This window comes from Choloepus didactylus, chromosome 2, assembly GCF_015220235.1.
Source record: "Choloepus didactylus isolate mChoDid1 chromosome 2, mChoDid1.pri, whole genome shotgun sequence".
Classification (NCBI taxonomy): Eukaryota; Metazoa; Chordata; class Mammalia; order Pilosa; family Megalonychidae; genus Choloepus; species Choloepus didactylus.
Window position 1 is genome coordinate 20,345,068 of NC_051308.1, and position 21,492 is coordinate 20,366,559.

General features: G+C 35.8%; 1 protein-coding gene across 8 annotated transcripts in view; it reads right to left on the minus strand.

Annotated features, from left to right (window-relative positions):
• The window catches only part of LYST (lysosomal trafficking regulator), a 237,139-nt gene that overhangs the window by 45,492 nt on the left and 170,155 nt on the right, over positions 1-21,492 (minus strand). For 4 of the 8 annotated variants that reach the window (XM_037821569.1, XM_037821587.1, XM_037821577.1 and 1 more), the window contains 5 exons: positions 19,084-19,328; positions 15,926-15,992; positions 14,439-14,595; positions 11,691-11,831; positions 8,736-8,953 (listed from right to left, as the gene is read on the minus strand). In XM_037821569.1, the coding sequence (XP_037677497.1) occupies positions 8,736-8,953; positions 11,691-11,831; positions 14,439-14,595; positions 15,926-15,992; positions 19,084-19,328 (828 nt within the window). Of the gene's footprint in view, positions 1-8,735; positions 8,954-11,690; positions 11,832-14,277; positions 14,399-14,438; positions 14,596-15,925; positions 15,993-19,083; positions 19,329-21,492 lie in introns of those variants that run through there. The other 4 variants (XR_005214557.1, XR_005214559.1, XM_037821612.1 and 1 more) reach the window with 4 other exon arrangements.

The window sequence follows — 21,492 nt, forward strand, 5'->3', positions numbered from 1 at the left end:
AAAAGTCTGCTTTCAAAGGCTGTCTCTAAAATGTCTCTGTAAGCTGAAGCTCCTCTCTCAGTTCCAGTGCGTTCTTCAAAGTGTCTCTCTTGGCTGTAGCTCCTCTTCAAAAGTTCACTCTCAGCTGCACTGAGTTCCTTCTGTTTGTCAGCCCATTTACATGGCTCCACTGATCAAGGCCCACCCTGAATGAGTGGGGCCACGCCTCCATGGTAATTATCTCATCAGAGTCATCACCCACAGTTGGGTGGGGCATATTCCATGGAAACACTCAAAGAATTACAATCTAATTAACACTGATAGGTGTGCCCACACAAGATTACATCAAAGCTAATGGCATTTGGGGTACATAATACATTCAAACCGGCACACCAGAGGACCAACAATGCTGCACTACAACAACTGTACAAAGAAGACACCTCACAAAGCTATAATTGCCAGTGTGATGTGGTTGAAACCTAAAAACATAATTAACACTAAGGCCTGCTCTTATGAGGGGGCAGCATGTATGGTACTGTAAACTTAACACCCAATGCAGCTCAGGAAAAAAAACAAAAACAAAAAACTTGAGCATTCATTAGCATTCAGTGCTACACATATATACCAAATAAATATAACAATGTCTCTTCAATATTAAATCATATGCAAAATAATAATAATCATGTTAAAATTATAGTAAACTAAATGCATTTTCTAAGTGGTTAATGAATTTACCGTGAAATTGAAAATAGCCCTTATTACCATTGTTTTTATTCTGCTTGTCATTCGTTTGTCTTGTTGTTGCTGTACTGTATCTGTAAGTTTATGTCCAGAGTATCTTCCAGATTAATATAAAAACTTCTTCACCCTTGCTCAACAAAAAGCAGTTACAAATAAAGAAAAAACACCTCCGCCCACTTTCTCTTTAATAGAAGATGCTCACAAGATACTGTTTCTTAAAAACAAAAAAATGTCTCATAAAAAGGGGGGATTTAATTGCTGAGTAAGTCTGAGTAAGTAAGAAATATTCAATAAAACTTTCTCTCAAATTTTCTTGCATTCTTTTTTATGCAATATTCAACAAAACCTTCTCTCAAATTTTCTTACATTCTTTTCTATGCAATATTCAATAGAACTTTCTCTCAAATTTTCTTTCATTCTTTTCTACGCCTCTACAAGCTATTCTACTCTCCGTTATGGGGCCAGTAATTATCCTTATATTAATTTTCCTTTTTGCTCCTTGCCTTTTACAGCGTCTAATTAAATTTATCAATAGGTCAATAGCAGCCGTGACTCACCAGCAAAATTATGAAAATATGCTCCTGTTGCAACAAAATTCGAAAATTTGCTCCTGCCGCAGCAAAAAAAATCACTATCAGCTGCTTCCAGCAGAAGATATCCAAACATCAATCTAATAATGCTAAAACTTAGTTCAAAGCAACTCTTACCCAACTCCATCCACGCCCAGCCAGAAGTAGCTAAGAGAAGAGTGCGACACCCCTATTCCCTACAAAGGTTGCTTCGAGCTAAGTTAAAGCATTAACCCAAAATTCAACCCAAACCCATACCAATTTTTTATTAAAAATAAAAGGCAGGAATGTCAGATTCCAGAAAAAGAATCTAGTATATAGAAGGAATTTATGACCTAGGGACCCCGCAGCTTATCTCAGAAAAACCTGGTGTGCCATAAAATAAAGGATAAAGGCTGTTCAAGGCTGTTCCGGCCATGGTGGTGCCTCGACCCCCAGAGGGCAGATAAGGCAAGATCAGATATGCCCATAAGATGAACAACCAGAAAGGCCTGCTCTCCCTAGATAGATAACACAGCTACATTTCAAAGAAGAATAATGCATCAGAACCCTAGCAACCAATCAGCCCAGAAAGTGATAGGCGCTCACCCAATTGAGGCACAGAACATACTCAGCAGGCACCCTTCCTCCCCCCACACCCTCCCATTGCAATGTGGGTTTTTCCTTTAAAAAATGCTGCTCTCAGATAGAGAGGTGGAGCCATTTTCTTTCTTTCTTTTTGCTGGCTCCCACCAGCAAACTTAAACTCTCTACTTAAACCATGACTCGCTGCATTGTGTGGATTCCTAAACAACTACAACCTAACACCTACTGCCCTTGTCCCAGCTTATAAGGTGGTGGTCCACATGGTGAGAGGCAAACCCAGAAGACCTGAGGCTACTGTTTGCCCACTACCAACTAGAATGCAAATCCTAAAGCAGGAGTGTCACCCAGAGAGAAGCAGGCCATTGCCCCACCCTCAGCTTCAGAGCATTGGCTCAGAGATTTTGCCTGGGGGAAGAACTAGGTTGTAAAACAGATAGCTCATGTGCTCTTCCCAAAGGAACTGACTTCATTTGCAACAGAGTGTGGAGAAGTTCAAACCTAAGGCACTCTCAAAAACAGTGGCAGTTGTGGTAAAAGGCAATTGGTAAGAGGATGGTAGATTCACCAGAGATAGAGTCTAAACTGTAGGCAGGATAGTTTGCTGGAGAGAACAGGGGAAAGATAAAGTTGGGAAGAGCCCCAAAATCTCAACAAATATTGGAATAAAGATCGAATACTGACTTCAGGAATTATCCCTTTAAAGTAGCTCCACTTTGATTGTATTAGTCTGTGGGACAGTTTACGCCCCAGGGCATTGTTGGAAACAATAGCACAATCAGCTATCAGTTACTACACTTTGACAACTGTGTGTGGTAAGGGAAATAGATAGTCAAGGGGAGCCCTGCCCAAACCACTGTTATCCCAGGGTGACTGTGCACATATCCAAGGCTGTGCCCCCTGAGGAGCAACATCAGAAGCTTCACACTGTAGGGGACTGATGAGGGGAGAGAGGGATAGGGGAATTGGGTGAGACGGAATGGGATAGACATCACTAAAATAATCCAGCCAGTCACTAAACAAGTGAACAAGAAACTAATAATAAAAAGCTCCGGAAGGGGACAACTAGTACCCAGAGTTGCTGCAATAACTGAAAACCACAAACCAGGAAAAAGTAGGTAACAGAAACTGCCTGAGAGAGCTACTAGATGTTGGATTTAATAGAAAACAACTTCAAAGTAGTCATTATAAATATGTTCAAAGAACTAAAGGAAACTGTGATTAAAGAAGTAATGGAAGGTATGATAACAATGTTGCATTAAATAGAGAATATCAATAAAGATATAGAAATTATAAAAAAAGAATCAAATAGAAAGTCTGGAGTTGAAAAGTACAATACCGGGGGTCAAAAATTAGAGGGACTCAACAATAGATTTCAACTGGCAGAAGAAAAATAAGAGAGTGAACTTAAAGACAGATTGATAGCAATTGTGCAATTCAAAGAACACAGAGAAAAAAAGATAAGAAAAAATAGAGCCTCAGAGAAATGTGGGACACCATTAAGTGTACCAACATACACATAACTGGAGTACCAGGAAAGGAAATAGAAAAGAGAAAAAAAAATTGAAAAAAAAAGTGGCTGAAAACTTCCCAAATTTATTGAGAAATGTTAATCTACACATCTAGGAAGCTCAGTGAACTCCAAATAGGATAAAAACAAAAATATCTGCAAACACATACATCATAGTAAAAATGCTGAAAGCCAAAGACAAGAAGAAAATCTTGAAAGCAGCAAGAGAAAAATGACTCATCATTTAGGAGGAATACCAATAAGATTAACAGCTGATTTTGCATCAGAAGCAAATAGGAAAACACATTAAAATTGCTCAAAGAAAAAAAAAACCGTCAATCAAGATTCATTATATCCAGCAAGACCATCTTTCAAAAATGAAGATGAAATAAAGACATTCCCAGTTAAAAAGTGAGAGATTTTATTGCTAGTAGACCCACCTTACAAGAAATACTAAAGTAAGTTCCTTAGGCTGAAAATAAGTGACAATAACCCAGATCTACCTTTCTCTTTGAGAGAACAGAATATCAGGAAAGGTAACTATGAAACTGTAAGACAATATAAATGCATGTTTTTTTTTTCCTTTCTTCTCTTAACTGATGTAAAAATCAATTGTATAAAAGCATATGTGTGTGTGTGTGTGTGTGTGTGTGTGTGTGTGTGTTTGTGGTGGTTTGGAGCTGTATGTACCCAAGAAAAAAACAAGTCCTTAAATTTAATCCATTCCTGTGGGTGTGAACCCATTGTAAGTAGGACCTTTCATTGAGGTTGCTTCAGTTAAGAAAGTGTAGCCCATCTCAATCAGTCTAATTCATATTACTAGAGTCCTTTATAAGCTAAATGAAGTTCAGACACAGAGACAGAAAGCCACAGAAAGGAAGAGCTGAAGGTCAACAGAACCCAGAAGAGAAGATAGAGGCCAGGAGAGGCCACCACGTGTATTGCCATGTGACAGAAGAGCCCGGGACCAAGGATAAATGGCAGCAAGCCTCAGATCACCACCGTTGTTGGGAAGAAAGCATCACACTGATTTAGACTTTCTCTTAGCTTCAAAACCATGAGCAAATAAACTCCCATTGTTTAAGCCAACCCATTGCATGGTATTTCCTTTAGTAGCCAAGGAAAGTAAAACAATATTTTTGCCTATAAGAGCACAAAGAAGGTATATATGCACAAAACTATATTGAGCTAAGGATGTAACAATAGGTACAAATAAACACTTGCTCTCCTTTCTCTCAGCTTCTTTAAAAGACATAAAATTATATTAGGTAATAATTATAACCATGTATTGTTGAGTTTATAACCTTTATAGATGTACTATGTATAAGGATAATACCCCTAAAAAGGGGGAAAAATAGAGCTATATATGAGTAATGTTTCTATATCTCACTGGAATTAGGTTAGTATAAATGTGAAGCTGATTCTGACAAGTTGAGATACATATGGTAAACCCTAGAGCAACAGATGAAGAAAAAAAGGGAAAAAAATCATTAAAGAAATAAAACACTATATTAGAAAATATTCATGTAATGTAAAGAAAAGTAGTGTAAGAACAAGAGGAGAAAAATAGACATGAGACAGAAAACAAAACATAAAATGGCAGACACAAATCCAATGATAACAATAACATTAAATATAAATGGATTAAACAATCCAGTCAAAAGGCAGAGATGGTTAGATTGGATGAAAACCAAGATCCAACTATACATAGTCTATAGGATACTTTAGATTCAAGGACACAAATTTAAAGTAGGATACTTTAGATTCAAGGACACAAATTTAAAGTAAGAGGATAGAAAAAGATCTACCACGCAAACAGCAATCACATGAAAGCAGTAATGGCTACTCTAATATCAGACAAAGTAAACTATAAAACAAAAACTGTCACTAGAAATAAAGAGGGACATTTTATAAACAAAATTAAATCCATTAGGCAGATACAATAATTATAAAAAAATTCAAACTTAGGAATAAATTTAACAAAAGAAGTGAGATCTTATTCTCTGACTATAACACATTGTTCAAAGAAATTAAAGAAGAACTGAATAATAGGAAAGATATCCCAGGTTCATGGATCAGAAAATGTAATATTGTTAAGATAAAAATACTCTCCAAATTGATCTAAAGACTCAACATAGTTCTTTTTGGAATCCCAGCTTATTTCTTTGTAGAAATTGGTAAGTTGATGTTAAAATTCATACGGAATTGCAAGGTACCCAGAATTGTCAAAATAATTCTTGAGAAACAAGAACAGAGTTGGAGAACTTCCACTTGCTATTTCAAAACTTATTACAAAGCAGCAGTTATCAAGACAGTATGGGGTGGCATAATGATAGATGTATCAATGCAATAGAATCGAGAGTCTGGAAATGAATCCACATATCTATGGCCAACTGGTTTAACAAGGGTTAATGGGAGAAAGAACAGTCTTTTCAACAAAAGGTGCTGGGACAACCACACAACCACATGCATAAAAACGAAATTGGACACTTACCTCACACCACGTACAAAAATTAACTCGAAATGGATCAAAGACCTAAATTTAAGAGCTAAAACGATACAAGTTTTAGAAGAAAACATAGGGGGAAATCTATATTTGGCAATGGACTTGGCAGTGGATTCTTAGATATGACACCAAAAGCATGAGCAACAAAAGAAAAAATAGATAAATTGCACCTCATCAAAATTTAAAAATTTTTGCTTCAAAGGACACTATCAAGAAAGGTAAAGGATAACCTATAGAATGTGAGAAACTATTTGTAATCAATGTATCCGATAAGGATTCAATATCCAGAATATATTAATTCTGCGTACAATTCAATAATAAAAAGACAAATAACCCAATTAAAACATGGGTAAAGGATATAAATAGATGTTTCTCCAAAGAAGATATACGAATGGCCAAGAAGTACATGAAAAGATGGTCAACATCATTAACCATTAGGGAAATGCAAATAAAAACCACCATGAGGTATCACTTCATGCCTACTAGGATGGCTATAATAAAAAAGACAGATAACAAGTGTTGGGAAGCATATGGAGGAATAGAAATATTTATACACTTCTGATGGGAATATAAAATGGTGGAGCCACCGTAGAAAAGAGTTTGGTAGTCCCTCAAATACTTTAACTAGAGTTACATAGGACCAAGCAAATTCCACTCCTAGATAGCTGCCCAAGAGAGATGAAAACAAACATCCACACAAAAACTGGTACACCAATACTTACAGTAGAATTATTCATAATAGCTTAAAAGTGAAAGCAACCCAAATATCCATTAATGATGAATGGATAAATAAAAGGGGCATGTCCACACAATGGAATATTATTTAGCCATAAAAAGGAATGAAGTATTGATATATGCTACAACAGTGATGAATCTTAAAAACATACTGTCAAACAAGCTAGTCATAAAAGACCACATATTATATGATTCCATTTATATGAAATGTCCAGAGTAGACAATTCTATAGGGACAAAGTATTTTAGTCTAGATTGTCTAGGGCTAGACTACTAAAGAGCATGTGGTTTCTTTCGGGATGACTAAAATGTTCTGAAATTAGACTGTTGTAATAACTGCATATATCTGTGAATTTGCTGAAATCCACTGAATTGTACACTTAAAATAGATAAATTGTACATATGTGAATTATATCTCAATAAAGCTGTTAATAAAAGTTTGCCTATCTAGCAACATCAAAAGTACACGTGTAAGAATAACAATTATATGTCTAGGGATTTATTTTAAATTTATGTATGAAGAGATAAAGAAATAACCTCAGGAATATTAATTTTAATAGTAAACAATATGAACCAAATATCCAACAATAGGAGATTGTTAAATAAATTATCATACAGCCATAATTTGGAACAATCATTAAAAATCATGTAGCATAACATCTAATGACTTGAAACAAATTTAAGAATATATTGTTTAGGAGGATGAAAGCTTATAAAATAATCATTATTTCATAAATGAAATGATATATACAGAAAAAGTCTTGAAGGTGGTTTTAATATTTGTCACTGGATGGTGGTATCAATGCTGATTTTTAAATTTCTTCTTTTTACAAATCTATATTTTATATATTTTTTAAACAAAACACATACTATTTCTGTAAGAAGGAAAAATGATGCCATTTTGAAATAGAACATGTAGGTAAGATGATACAGAAATGAGTCAACAAAGCAAGCCAGAGACTGCTATCCTTAGAAAGGCCTGTTTGTATGGTTAGTGCCCAGGAACTGGATTTCTGGAGGGTTCCCACCATTTCATAACTGACAGGAGTGGCTCACTGTGCCTAAACTGTTTGTATAAACAATATGGTTATGTTAAATGCCTACTTTCCTTCCAAGAGTCTGGAACTTCTGTACATTCTAGCCAAGGGGTGCCTATGTGATAGTCCCCAACAACCCTAGGCATTGAGTCTCTAATGAGCTTCCCTGGTAGACAACATTTTACCCATGTTGTCATAATTCTTTGCTGGAGGAAGTAGGTATGTCTTGTGCAACTCCATTAGGAGAGGACTCTTGGAGGCTTATGTCTGGTTTCCTCCAGACTTTACCCCATGTGCCTTTTCCCTTTGCTGATTTTGCTTTGCATCCTCTCACTGCAATAAATCTTAGCTGTAAGCTCAACTATATGCTGAGTCTTATATGCAAATCAGTGAACTTGGGGGTGGTCTTGGGGGCCCACCCCCAATGGAGAGAGTATCTCAGTTATTTTTAAAGATATAAAACGTTTTTTGAAATCTTGGGTATAGTTTAGTGTCGTTATCTTGAAAATCTTGGGTATAGTTTAGCGTCATTGTCAATTTTTTTTGATAACATGGGTATTTTAAAGAAACAGCCTAACAGTTAACCTTCAAATATTCAGGTTCTGTGGTGGTTTAAACTGTGTATACCCAGAAAAACATGTTCTTAAAGTTAATCCATTCCAGTGGGTGTGGACCCATTGTAAGTAGGATCTTTTGATGGAGTTACTTCAATTAAGGTATGACCCACCTCATTCAGGATGGGTGTTAATCCTTTTACTGGAGTCCTTTATAAATGGGGTGAATACAGAGATTGAAAGCCACAGAAACAAGAAGCTGAAAGCAATGACACCCAGAAGAGAAGGGAGAGACCAGCAGACACCACCATGTATCTTGCCATGTGGCAGAGGAACCAAGGATCACCAAGGAAGAAAGCATCGCCTTGATGATATCTTGATTTGGGCACTCTCATGGCCTCAAACTGTAAGCTAATAAATTTCAATTGTTTACGCCAAGCCATTTCAAGGTGTCTGCTTTGAGCAGCCTAGCAAACTAAAACAGGATCTATTTTACACAGATTATCTTAAAAGAGTTACTTACAGCAGGATGAAAAACATTGATGGCTTGAACAGAAGCCTTTCCTTTTTGTTTATACCCAAACACCAAGTCAATCCACTGGCAGATGTTCTGGGACACGTAGTCAGACTCTAGAGCCTGTCGATGGATGAGGATAAAAAGACGAGGATCGTTACGTGCCCAAGGTGGGAGGTTGACGTGATTAACCCGCTCACCATTCTGACGCACACCAAAATCAAAACCTAAAAAAAGGAACATCAGTGTTAATGTTTAACTCCCAAAAGAGTGCTTCAGTGGGCCCACAGTATAGGTCTCAAGAGTTCACAGCAACAGGTAATTATGCACTACAACCTGGAAAGGCAGCAGCAAAGAGGATTTACCTTTAAAATGAGAGACGCCATTGCTCATCGACATGCTTATGTAGTAACAGAGCTACTTGGATTAATAATTTCCTAATTAAATTTGAGATCTTTCAACTTTATCCTTCTAACATTTAATAATATATTAAAGAAAAAGAAACAAAATCTTTTGCAAATTCCCACAAATCAAATTTCAAAAGCGACAAGTGCTTAAATATCTATCTAATTGTAAATGTGATTAAAAGCAAACTAAGGTTTTCTATAAGCAGTTTTGAATTACTGGTGTTAACATTTAAAAAATTTAAGACTGTATATACATATTACATTACAAATTTAAAACTGTATATACATATGTATATACGTATTAGTATTCTGTAATTTTTAATACCCAGCTAATACAAAGTATTCCTAGAATGAGTCATCATAGTCTATTAATTTTATGGTAAGTCTAGATCTGTTTTTGACTTAACTTTCTGTTATGCCTTCCTATGACAACAAAATTACCCCAACACATCTAATAAGGGGGTTCTTCTCTGATATAAAAGAGCTGATATCTAATTCTCTCATTAATCTGCTAGTGTAAATCTCAAAAGTGTTTATTTAAAAAAATTGCCCTAAAAGAATTGTTACTTTTGAACAGAAAATGGTTCTTTGTGCTACTTTTTATGGACAGAAAAGTAGAACACCATAACAGAATTAAAATAAACAGGATTTCTTAAAAGCTGATTAAGTTCCATATAATATTAAATTGCTGTCTGCCCACTTCTTGATCTTGTGAACACAGTTAGAAGGATCTTCACCAATTTTGGAAGTATTTTGAAATCATATGATACAAAATATAAACCAAGGGCTTATAAACAATTCACTTGGTGTGGGGGTAGGGGCCATCTCTAAAAACTATGCAGTCACTGTACAGAGCAGCTGCAGGGTTGTTTGGGATGGACTGGCCAAGCACCTTCAGAATTCTGTGTGTGCAGCTTTGGGAGGAAGCAGCAGCAGGGATTCATTTATCTAACAACAGTAAATGAGGTATCTAGGGGCTGGGCTGGGGAGGGGCTGGACAGCAGGGGATCTCTACAAACTTTAATCATTTCCAACTTTCAGGCGCTCTGGGGGCACACACATCACTGAGATAAACTCTCCTCATCCACCAGATGACACGGAGGTAATGGGAGGCCAATTGGAATCCTGGTAGGAAATGACATGACATACATTATAGTAAATTATATTTTCCAAAAATGGTTGCAACATTTCCCGTCTTGCATACCTTACCAGAATCTTGCCACTCCCCCATTAGCCTATGTTCCTTTCCTTTGAATCTGAGTAGGCAATTATGACTGCCTCAATGAATGGAATGCAGTGGAAGTGATGGTGCATGACTTCCAAGGCTAGATTAGAAAAGGTCATGCAGCTTCTGCTCAACTCTTTTTTGGGACACTTGCCTTTGTAACCCTGAGAAGCCAAGTAGGGAGTCCAAGGCTGCCATTTTATGAGGAAGCCCAGACTGGCCCAGGCAAATCACTTGGAGAAAGCATACATAAGCACTCAGATTACATGAAGAGAGAGACGTCTGACCAGCTCCCAGGTGTTCCAACCCCTGTCTGTTGCAGCTCCAGCCAATCTGAATGCAAATGCATGAGAGACTCTTAGCCAAAACCACTTGGCTGAGCTGTTCCTGCATTTCTGACCTACAACAACCATATAGATAATAAATTTGTTGCTTTTAAGCCACTAAGTGTTGGGGTTATTTATTATGCAGCAATAGATAACTGCAACATATATATAAGACACCATGGAGAGAGAAAACAAGCAGTAGAATTAAATACGAGTCCCTGATTGAAAGCCACAAGGCAGCCACCCCAAATTGCAGGTGCTAATATTTGACTGAACCATTTCTTACTTGGGCAACACTAACAAACATTCTGCAGGTTAACAAGCAGTATGGATTTATTAATGCTTCTCCAAACAACTCCAGTGAGGCCAATTAGTATAGCATAAAATTCTAAGGTAATTTACCCAACACTAACTTCCCTTAAGATTTAATTCTCAATTTCATATATTCCTAAAGATCACATAAAATATGAAATTAAATAACATAGGAAAAACCACCCAAAGATACCCCTTAAAGAGTTAATAGGTAAGGTTGGCCAAGATTGTTGGTAATTAGCATCTCAGAAAATTTGTTTTTATCTTTCAGTGTTCCTTCTGGTAGTCAGATACTTCTGGTTGGGTATTTTATTTCTTTCTCTGTCATTCCTCATAAATCACTGTTGAAATTTTTTATCAATATGCATTTAGCTTTCAATAAATTCATGCCTTTTTTTTATAATGAGCAAATTATAACTTTTGTAATTACAAAAAAGGAATTAAAGCAATTTCTGTGATAAACTTAAAATAATTTAAAAGTTAAAGTTATAGTGTTCCAGATATATCTATTATATAAAGTACTTAAAATCTTCAAGCTCAATTGGAAATAAAATTCTATACTTAATAAATAAAGGTATTTCTCTTATTTGGTGACGCAAATTTTAGGACTTACAAAAACCTTATTTTTGGAAAATAATAAAATAACCACACACCCTCAAAAATATAAATTTGAAATGATTTAGTGTTATTATACCTTCACGGTTAACTAAGAACTCTGGAAGATAGAAAAATTCCGGGATAAGTTCTTTTACATCAGTCATGGATTCAAAAGATGAAAGGCGCCAAGTTGTATTTGTAGAATGAAAAGTTCTGTCTGGAATGTCAAAACTTTGATCTATAAAGAAAAAAACAATACAATTAAGACAAACAGACCTGATTTCCATTTGAAGGCTGTCATAATTAAGTTACTACTGCTACTTCAAAAGAATTAAAATAATGTTCATTTTGCTTGTTCATAGTTTAAGAAAAGTTATTCATGTTCTTGAAAATAAAAATTTCTATAAATAATTTGAGGACTTATTATATTATTTTTAATCTATATGATGCTTTCATAATACATATACCTAGCTGAATTTATATCATTTATTTATTTTATTACTGTCTCCCCAAATAGAATGAAGACCAGGGAAATGGGGCGTCACCAATGCCTAGCACATAATAGGTACTCAATATTTATTTATTTATTGAATGAAAGAATAATGAAGAAGGAAAATTAAAGTTCAAGTAGGTAAAATAGGTCTTGCACAATCTGGGAACAAACATCTAATTGTTAGGACTACATTCTCTTCTATTTTTGGGGGGGGCATAGCTTTATAAATATTCGAATTCTGAGGCTAAAGAATTAAATGAAATTTTCTATGTATGCAACTAGAACTAAGCATAGTCACTCCATTGTCAATTTTTTTCTACATAGACTGATAATAATCAAGAACTGAGCTTTGACTGTCTCTTTTCCATCACCAGTTATTAGAATTTCTACCCATAAGTCAGGCTTAGAATACTAAATGATATCCAAAAGATGGTCTCTGAAGGTATCAGCAGTGTAGATTCTTTTTAAGAAGGAACCATGTTTTATTGTCTAAAACTCCTCTGAACTTATTAAAATTTCAACACATCTTTTCACAAGACTAATCTTAGCGTTAGGCAAGGCAAAAGTTTTAAAGGATATGCTAATCCCCCCCAACCTTAGTTTCTCTGACAAGCAACATTTTCTATTACTTTTATTACTTTCTCATCTCTTCTGTTGAGTCAGTTAGCATTGGCTTGCCACTAAATAAAATATGGATTTATTAAAATAAAATAAAATGAGGTTTACAACTATTTCTTTTTTCTCAGCCAGTAGGGCCATCTAAAGAAATATCTAGTAGAAAAAGTTATCAAGATAAATGAAATTCAGCAAAATTAAAGGCAATTCTGTAAGGCTGTGATGGGGTCACAATTTTGTCATCAGGTTGTGACTAAGGAACTGTGGAACAAGAGAAGCAAACTGTGGGTTCTGTTCAGATTTTAATATTCTCCGTAGTTTCCTAATTTTTTAAAGTACTATTACAAATTCCTATGATCTAGGAAGTGGAGCTGGTAGCACTTCTGTTCCTCAGAGGATATTTGGTAATGTCTGGAGACATTTTGGTTGTTACAGCTGGGGTGGGAGAGTGCCACTGGCATCTAGTGGCTAGAGACCAAAGATGACGCCAAATATCCTACAATGTACGGGACAGCCCCCACAACACACAATTATGTGGATTTATGGCTTCTTGGGCTACATTAAAAAGAAATATAGTAATTAGATGGACGGAAGTACCAGTCATGTGATATACTGCTGTGGCCTAAAATCACATTTGAAATTTTTTTTTCATTCTGATTGCTGTATTTTAATAAAGGCACTCACAAATCAGAATATGTCCAGAAAGACGGAAAGAATAAGGCAGGTTTGGAAACCTCAGCAAACAAGAATGGTTTAACATTATTTTTAAAAAACTCTTTACTACGTACAGAACTGTCTTATTTATTTTTTTGCATCCCTTGCAGCAGCTGGATAGGACCTTGCATATAGAAAGCTTTCAACTTGATGCCAAATTAATTAAGGATAACCAGCCTGGGGAAAAACAAGACTGAAAGGGAGAAAGGGGACAGGAAAACAGTCTGCAAATATTTGAACAGCTGTCATTTGGAAAATTTGTTCTGTGTACCTAACAGCAGAACAAACACAAGAAAGCCCTTTTTATAGGCCATGAAGAGAGAATACAAAATTCATTCCTCCAAGAGGTTGTACATGAGTAAAAAAAAAAAAAGTTTAAGAAGGTTGAATAAATGAATGGACAGTGATTCTAGAAAGGGTTTTGGATGCCATGAGGAACAACTACAGAGTTATTACTAAAGTTCACCACAGTTCTCATTAACAACTGACAGGTCAGTATGTCTCTATTTACACACAAATCAGTGACTGCACTCTAAGTCATCCTCCAGCCTGCAAGCGGCCACTTAAAATACTGAGATAGAAGATTATTATCTAGAAAGTTACTAACTAGAAAGTTACTACAATGAAGATGCTAGTGTGGCTCTCATATGAACTATTTATAATAAATTACAATGACATACATCTTTCTAGGCTCCGAAGGGAACTTAGGTGATTTGAAATAATTATTGTGATGAATGTCTTTAAAATGTGAAACAAACTCACTGCAAAAGGGTAAAAAAAAATCTCACTTCAAAACATGAAAATTGCATTTTTGTAAACTTAGAAACTAACATTTGAGAGATATTAAAATAATTTGGCTTACAGCAGCTTTTGGAGGAGAATTTTGGTAAAGGTATAAATAGTGTTTTTTCCTGTAGTTTGGCTGGTCTCAGTGAGTTCTCAGGAAGTCAGTCAATTTGTTTTTCTCTGATGACCCAGTATGACTTTTCAGGTAGTTAAAAAAAAAAAAAAAAAACTCATTACCTTGATAAGCTAAAAACATTTTAGTAAAAGGAGGCATCCTAACCAAGAAGTGGAGCACCGTCCCACTGTTTGAATAGTGGGAGCCGTAGTGATAGGGCTGTACAGGAGGCATGGGGTCATCTTCTCGGGCTCCTTTCCGGTACTCTTCTTCCAAATACTGAAGGTAACAGAGAATCAGAGCATAATTCATGTTAATGTGCCCCAAGCAAAACTGGAAAAGCCTCAATGATTTTCACTTCCATCCTTCTCTCCTGCCTTCTTCAATACCCTTTGCCCTCCCACTTGTGCCTGGAGACCTCAGGGCACCTTGAGGGCCTGGGCTTCTCCTTCTCAGTGACCCTCCTAAGGCCTGACCACTAGAGAATTATCTCACATCTGGACTTTTACTCTCTCATTCCCTCATATAAACCCTACTTGTTCTGCATCCTGATTCCCAGCACGCAGTCTCCCAAATAATGGCTCACAATGTCTAAGTTGTTTAAGCACTCAATAAATGAGAACTGCTACTATCACTAGAAGACATTTGTATTTTGAAAGAGAGTTTTGAGATGCAATGAAATTTAGAGAAATATACCTCTAGAAATGGAAACTCAACAGAAATGTAAAAACTATATCCGATTATTGGATCCCTTAGGAATTACAAACATTTTATGGTTATTTTGCAGTGTAGTTACACAGGGGTAAAAAACAATATGGTGATTTTTCACTACTCCTATCTTCCCATCAAGTAGGAAGCTCAACCAAACATTTTATATCTGTCACTGCTGTCATCTACCTTAGCTTCTGTTCGGTTTTGATAACAAAGTAAGGTGGTAGTTAATTTTCAAGAGCTACTTCTCCCTGATAGCCCCCCATAGCACTTCCCCATTGTCAGCTGTGAAAGAATCAAGCAGTGATAGTTATAAAATGCCTGGAGGGTTCTTTCTGACATTGTAACACAGAATAATGTGGTGAATATGGGAAAACTCCTTAAGCTGCTCCTATCTTGATGCTGCTGTGGAGAGAAATGCAACAAATGGCTAATGAGTTTTCTGTACTTTCCAAAAGAATTCCATTAATACCAATTTCTCAGAAACAGGTAACTAATTTCTTTTTTATACCTCAAAATCTAGCAAATTTCTGTTTAATAAATCAATGCATAATTCCTTCAGTATGAATAATAAGGGTTTATATATGAATAGCAAACTCCTGGAATTCTTTGTGATTTTTACAAAGAATATAATGATTTATATGTTTGATTACAATGATGGATCAATAGCTTTCAGTTTATGTCACAAGAGGTATATTCTTTTTCTGGGTGAAGCTGTTTTAGGGAATTGAGATCAGGAGAATAATATTTAAAAATCACATAATGATTTCTAGCTGCCTATCAAATCACAAGAAAGTGAAAAAGAAAAATTAATACTGTGACAAAATTAGGTGAAACACAAGTAACATACAATGAAACTCCACTTTTTCTTTATCAAAATATGAGGACTAAAGGCTACCTTGTACGTGTTCACATAACGATCTTCCTTTTCTTTATACTGCACAGCTATAGGCTTAGAGAGATTTCTACAAAGGAAGAGATGATGGAAAAATATTAAATATTTTGATACTTTCAGAAGTAAGTTGCCTAGTTGTCTGCATCCTGTAAGTGAATAAATGATCAACAAAATGCTCAGCCCTTAGTTTACTGATTAAACAAGTTGCTTCTAAACTAACAGTCATCATTCAAAACTATTAAGGTACAATGTTTCCAACAGATGAGGCATTCCTGATTTATGAGTAACTTAAACAAGAAGAGTGACTGTTGGCCTTTCTCCCTCTCCTTCTGCTGCTTCCTCCAGGATCATAGCTGATATTGCCCATGGCAGCTGATTCCTACCAAGCCCTGGAAGTACCTGTCCCCATTTTCCAGATGCTATACCCAGTTAGGCAATAAAGAGTGAAAGAAAGGTTGGGGGAAACTATGACCATGAAGAGATGATATGTAATTATTAGGCTGCTTACTAAAAATTGAAGAAATTACTCATGTTTAAAATGACTGAATGAGATCTGGAGTGTGAGTACTGAAATAAATATTTTATTATCTACCAGTGTGCATAGTATAGAATATCTGTGCCTGTGTGTGAATTGTCTGTGGTGATGCTCACACTGTATAAGGGAGACAAGAGAATGCAGGCATGATGCCTCATTTTTACAAGCTACAGAATCAAGTGGCGTTCCTGTACAACATTTGAAAGAGCAAGAGAAGAAGAGCTGATGTAGAAGGCAGACGTCCCCTGGCTGAGAAGCCATCTGGTCTGGCATGGGAGTGGGACCATACGGAGTTTCAACATCTGGCACTGGAACTAGACCAACATCAAGATTTGCCCAAAGTTCAGTAGGTCAAGCCAGGTCTTATTTTCCCTGGGACATTTAGATTAGTGATATTAAACACACTAATCTTGTTATTGAGACTTTATAATCCTGAATATTTTCTTAAAAAGTAAAACAGTTTTAAAGAATAGCTACAAAGTCACATGTCTAAATGGAAAGAAATCAGGTTTAAGGATCTGGCAGGGACTCTTTTCTAAATAGCATTAAATAACATTTTTTTTGAACACTAATTTTTTTGTTATGGTTGAAAAATCAGAAATTACAGATGAGCAAACAGAATAAAACAAAAATCATCCAATATACTATCACCCAGAGGTAAAACATTTTGGTATATACCTCTCTGCTTATCTGTGCATGTATATTCACTTTTTAAAATTAAAAAGGCCTCTTTCTATGCTTATAATATACACTGCCACAGTATCATTTTTAGTGGTGCAACATACAATAATTTATTCAAGCCAAGTGTTGGGCATTTAGGTTGTTTCTAAATTTTAGTTGCTTTGAAAAATGACATGAGTACTATCCTTAAGGCTAAATTTTTGCATGCAGTGCTAGGCACTATTACAAGCAATGAACCAGTAGATATAGTTCCTGTCCTCATGAAACTTTATTTCTAGTGGGAACTGTTTTGCTGGAGCACGCAACCTTAAATATTTCCTAAGAACAAGTTCCTAGAAGTTAAATTGCTAAGACAGAATATGCACATATTAAGAGTTCTTTGGATATATATTGTCAAATTGCTTTCCAGAAAGACTGTATCTATTTATACCAGCTCTATAAAAGGTTTAAATGTCATTATCAGTGTATAAAAATATCTAAAAGAGATATAATGTGACATTTGAGCTTTTTAAAGTCGGCAAACACATCAAACTGAATCTGATTTCTTGAGAACTGCCTGATCTAGGCCTACTTTTTTGGTGGTTATAACCAAAATACTCTAATACACCAAGTGGAACTTTTTGAATCAATTTTTCTTTAAACTAAACAAGAGAATAGTCTTTAAAAATTTATTCCAAATAGAATACTCCCTTTATTTGGGAATCTGGTTCCTTTAAAATACAGTTCATTCAGGTAAGTCAAGTGGATGCTTAATTCTCTTCCTTTAATTGTCACATTTCAAAATAAGCGGTTGGTGCCCTAGTTACTTCCAATGGTGACCAATGAGTTTTGTTTTGCTTTGTTTATTTTTTGCCTTTTAAAAGTATCATTAAGAACTTATGTCTTTTTTAATTTCAATGTGTTTAATTAATTGCAGTCATTATTCTTTCTGATGCTCGGTTTACCCTATCTTTGGTACTGAGAATTTCTTCAAGATGGCTCCTGAGTCCTTTTGACAAGATTACATTAGATTTTGATAGTTTCCTTGCCCTTTCACACAACAAATCAGCCCAGGCTCATCTTGTTTCCTTCCAATAAATGTAGACTAAATGAGAGAATAGGGAATCACCTTTGCAAGATATAACTGATATAATTATAATTGATGTAATTGATTCGAGCAACACTCATCAATGGATGGAACCATTAGATAAAAGTTCAGTGGAAACCTAAACCTGCAGCTCAATCTTGGCACCATTTAGAGTGGTGATATGATGCAAGATAAAGTTCATAAAAGCACTTATAAAGTATTCTCGTCAAAAAAGGTGGAACCTGAATCTAAGCAAGACTTCGGAACTAATTTCTAGTTTCCAGGAAATGTAGAAGCTAGAGAAACAAGGTGAATACAAGGAATTTAGAAAATGCAGAAAGAGAGGCATCCTACAGATAAATATCCTGGTTTTTTTAAATAAGTCAATGTCAGGAGGAAAGAAAGAGAAGAATATAAACCAAAAATGAAGGCTGTTCTAGATGTATGTCTGAGACATAACAACCAGAGGCAACATTAGGTCTGATTCAAGCAAACTAACAATAAAAGACATTTTTGAGCTAACTGAGGAACTTATGAAAAGTGACTGGATGTAAATGATATCATGGAATTACTGTTCATTTTTTCAGATGTTTTACGGCATTGTGGTTCTGTCAGAAAATGTCCTATTGTTTTTTAAGAGATTTGTACTGAAGAACATAGGTGACATATCTGTGATTTGCCTTAAATCAAAAAAAAAAAAAAGAAGTGATGCAAATTTGGCAAAAATGTTCATAATAATTGAATTGGGGTGACAGGTATGTGGAGGCCCACTATATATTGATTTTACTTTTGCACAATTAAACATTTTCATAATAAAAACTTTAATGAAATAAACACAAGATATGGATGAAGCAAAAAGGTGGTAATGATTTTACGTACCTGTAAATTGATGGATCATTGAGGTCAAGTGTTTCACTGACATAATCAGCCAGTATAAATGGGAACACTGGATACTGCATAAGATCATTAAAAGATCGGCCTGCATGTTTGTTTAAGTGAGTCAAATATTCAAAATTAGTAATCTGTCCAGTATACCATAAGTTTGTCAGAGCAGTGATGTTTCCATATTCCAAAAGATTAGGCAGGTTATTTGTTAGAATACTGTGGTACACATCATCACGAACCTAAAGGGGAAGGAGAAAAAAAAAACAGATTTTATTTTTAGTCTCACTGACATTTTCTCCAAAGAATCCAGGTTCTTCCGTGAAGAGTTGGGCTCTATGTTTTGCTGCTGGAGAAATGTATTAATAAGCAACTCCTAAGAAAACATTTGTATAGGAAAGTTACCTGTGTACAGATACTAAAAAAATATTTCAATGAGGAAAAAAGGAGAGTCATCTTCTAAATAAATGTAACATGGTATAATGGAGAGAGTATGATCTAATTCTGGGTCTGTTTTCTTGCTTAACTCCTCTGTTCTGCAGTCACTACATCTGTAATATGGAAATAATAATATTTATCTCCTGAGAATTAAATAAAAATCCTATGTAAAATTGGATATTCAATTTTCATTAGTGATTGAAAATTTATATATCAACTCCTTTTTAGATATTCACAAAAGCTTGGTCACAGAAAAAGGGTATTCCAGTTTCTTCTGAAGAAATTAAATGATGATTCATAATAAATGAAAAAAATAGACAAGCAGGCCTTTGCTAAAAACAAATTTGAAATGCCCATCTATGGCAGTTTGAAGCAGTATGTTCCCCAGAAGTACATGTTCTTAAATCAAATCCATTTCTGTGGGTGTAAACTCATTGTAAGTAGAATCTTTTGACGAGGCTACTTCAGTTAAGGTATGACCCACCTTATTCAGGATGGGGCTTAATCCTCTTACTGGAGACCTTTACAAATGGAATGAATAGAGAGGAAGAGAGAGAAAGAAAGCCACAGAAGCAAGAAGCCGAAATCAACGAAACCAGGAGAGAACAGCAGATGTGGCTATGTGCCTTGCCATGCGGCAGAGGAGCCAAGGATTGTTGGCTGCCAATCTTTGGGAAGAAAGCACTGATGCTTTGATTTGGACATTTTTCATTTTGGAATAGGCAGGTCACAACATGCTTAACAACCTAAATCTGTAGCCTAAATCTGAAGTATGCCAACTGGTTGATGGAAGGCAATTTATGACAGTTTGGTAAATCAAACTGTGGAAGCTAAAGGAAGCGTTCATTCATTCAACAAATATTTACCGAGCACCTGCTGATTACACAGCAGTACTGTTCAAGACGCTGGGAATATAGCAGTTAAAAAAATAGAGTCCTTATGTTCTATTGAGGGGAGGGAGACAATGTTGGATGCTAATATGTAAAAGTAATGAGATAAGGAGTGCTTGGGGATAAGAGGGAGAGAGAGGTTGTTATTTTACATATAGTAGTCAGGGAAGGTCTCTCTGATAAGGAGACATTTGATCAGAGAATCTGAAGGAAGTGAGGGAGTGAGTCACGTGGATATTTAAGGGGAAAAGCATTCCAGGCAGAGGGGAAAAAAGACGCAAAGGCCCTGAAGCATCAGTGTGCCTGCCATATTACAAAAAGAAAAGTCATTGTGGATGGATTAGAGAGAGTGAGGGAGAGAATGGCAGAAGATGAGATCAAAGAAATGAGGTGTCAGGTCATTCAGGTTGTTATAAGGCTATTAGGCTATTGTAAGGACTTTAGCTTTAACTAAGTAACAGAGGAAGTGATTGAAGGGTTTTAAGCAGAACAATAGCCTGATCTGACATACTATGTTAAAATAGTCTGAAGAGGGGTGAAGAGAGAAGGTGAGATACTAGTTAGGTGCCTATTGTAACAATTCAGACAAAAGATGATGGTGGCTTAGATCAGTGGAAGTGATCTGATTCTGGACATATTTTGAGAGGAGAGCCAATAGGACTTATTAATAAAGTAGATGTGGGGGATGAAAGAAAGAGAGAAGTTAAGGATAATCCCAACATTTATGGCCTGGGAAACTGGAAAGATGGAGTTACCATTTATTGATATGGGGAAAGCCAGAACGAGATTTTGTGGGAAAATTAGAGATTCAGTTTAGTACATGAAAAGTTTGAGATGTCAATTAGACTTCCAAGTGGAGATGGCAAGTAGGAAGTTAAATGCTTAAGTATGCATTCAGGGGAGTGTTTTTTGGGGTAGTGATACAAATTTGTAAGTTGTTAAAATATGGATGGTGTTTAAAGCCATGAGGCTGGATGAGAAGATAAGAGGTCTGAGGAATAAGCCTGAGACACTCCAAGGAAGAATCTGCAAACAAGACTGAGAAGGAATGGCTGGTGAGGTAAAAAGAGAACTAAGA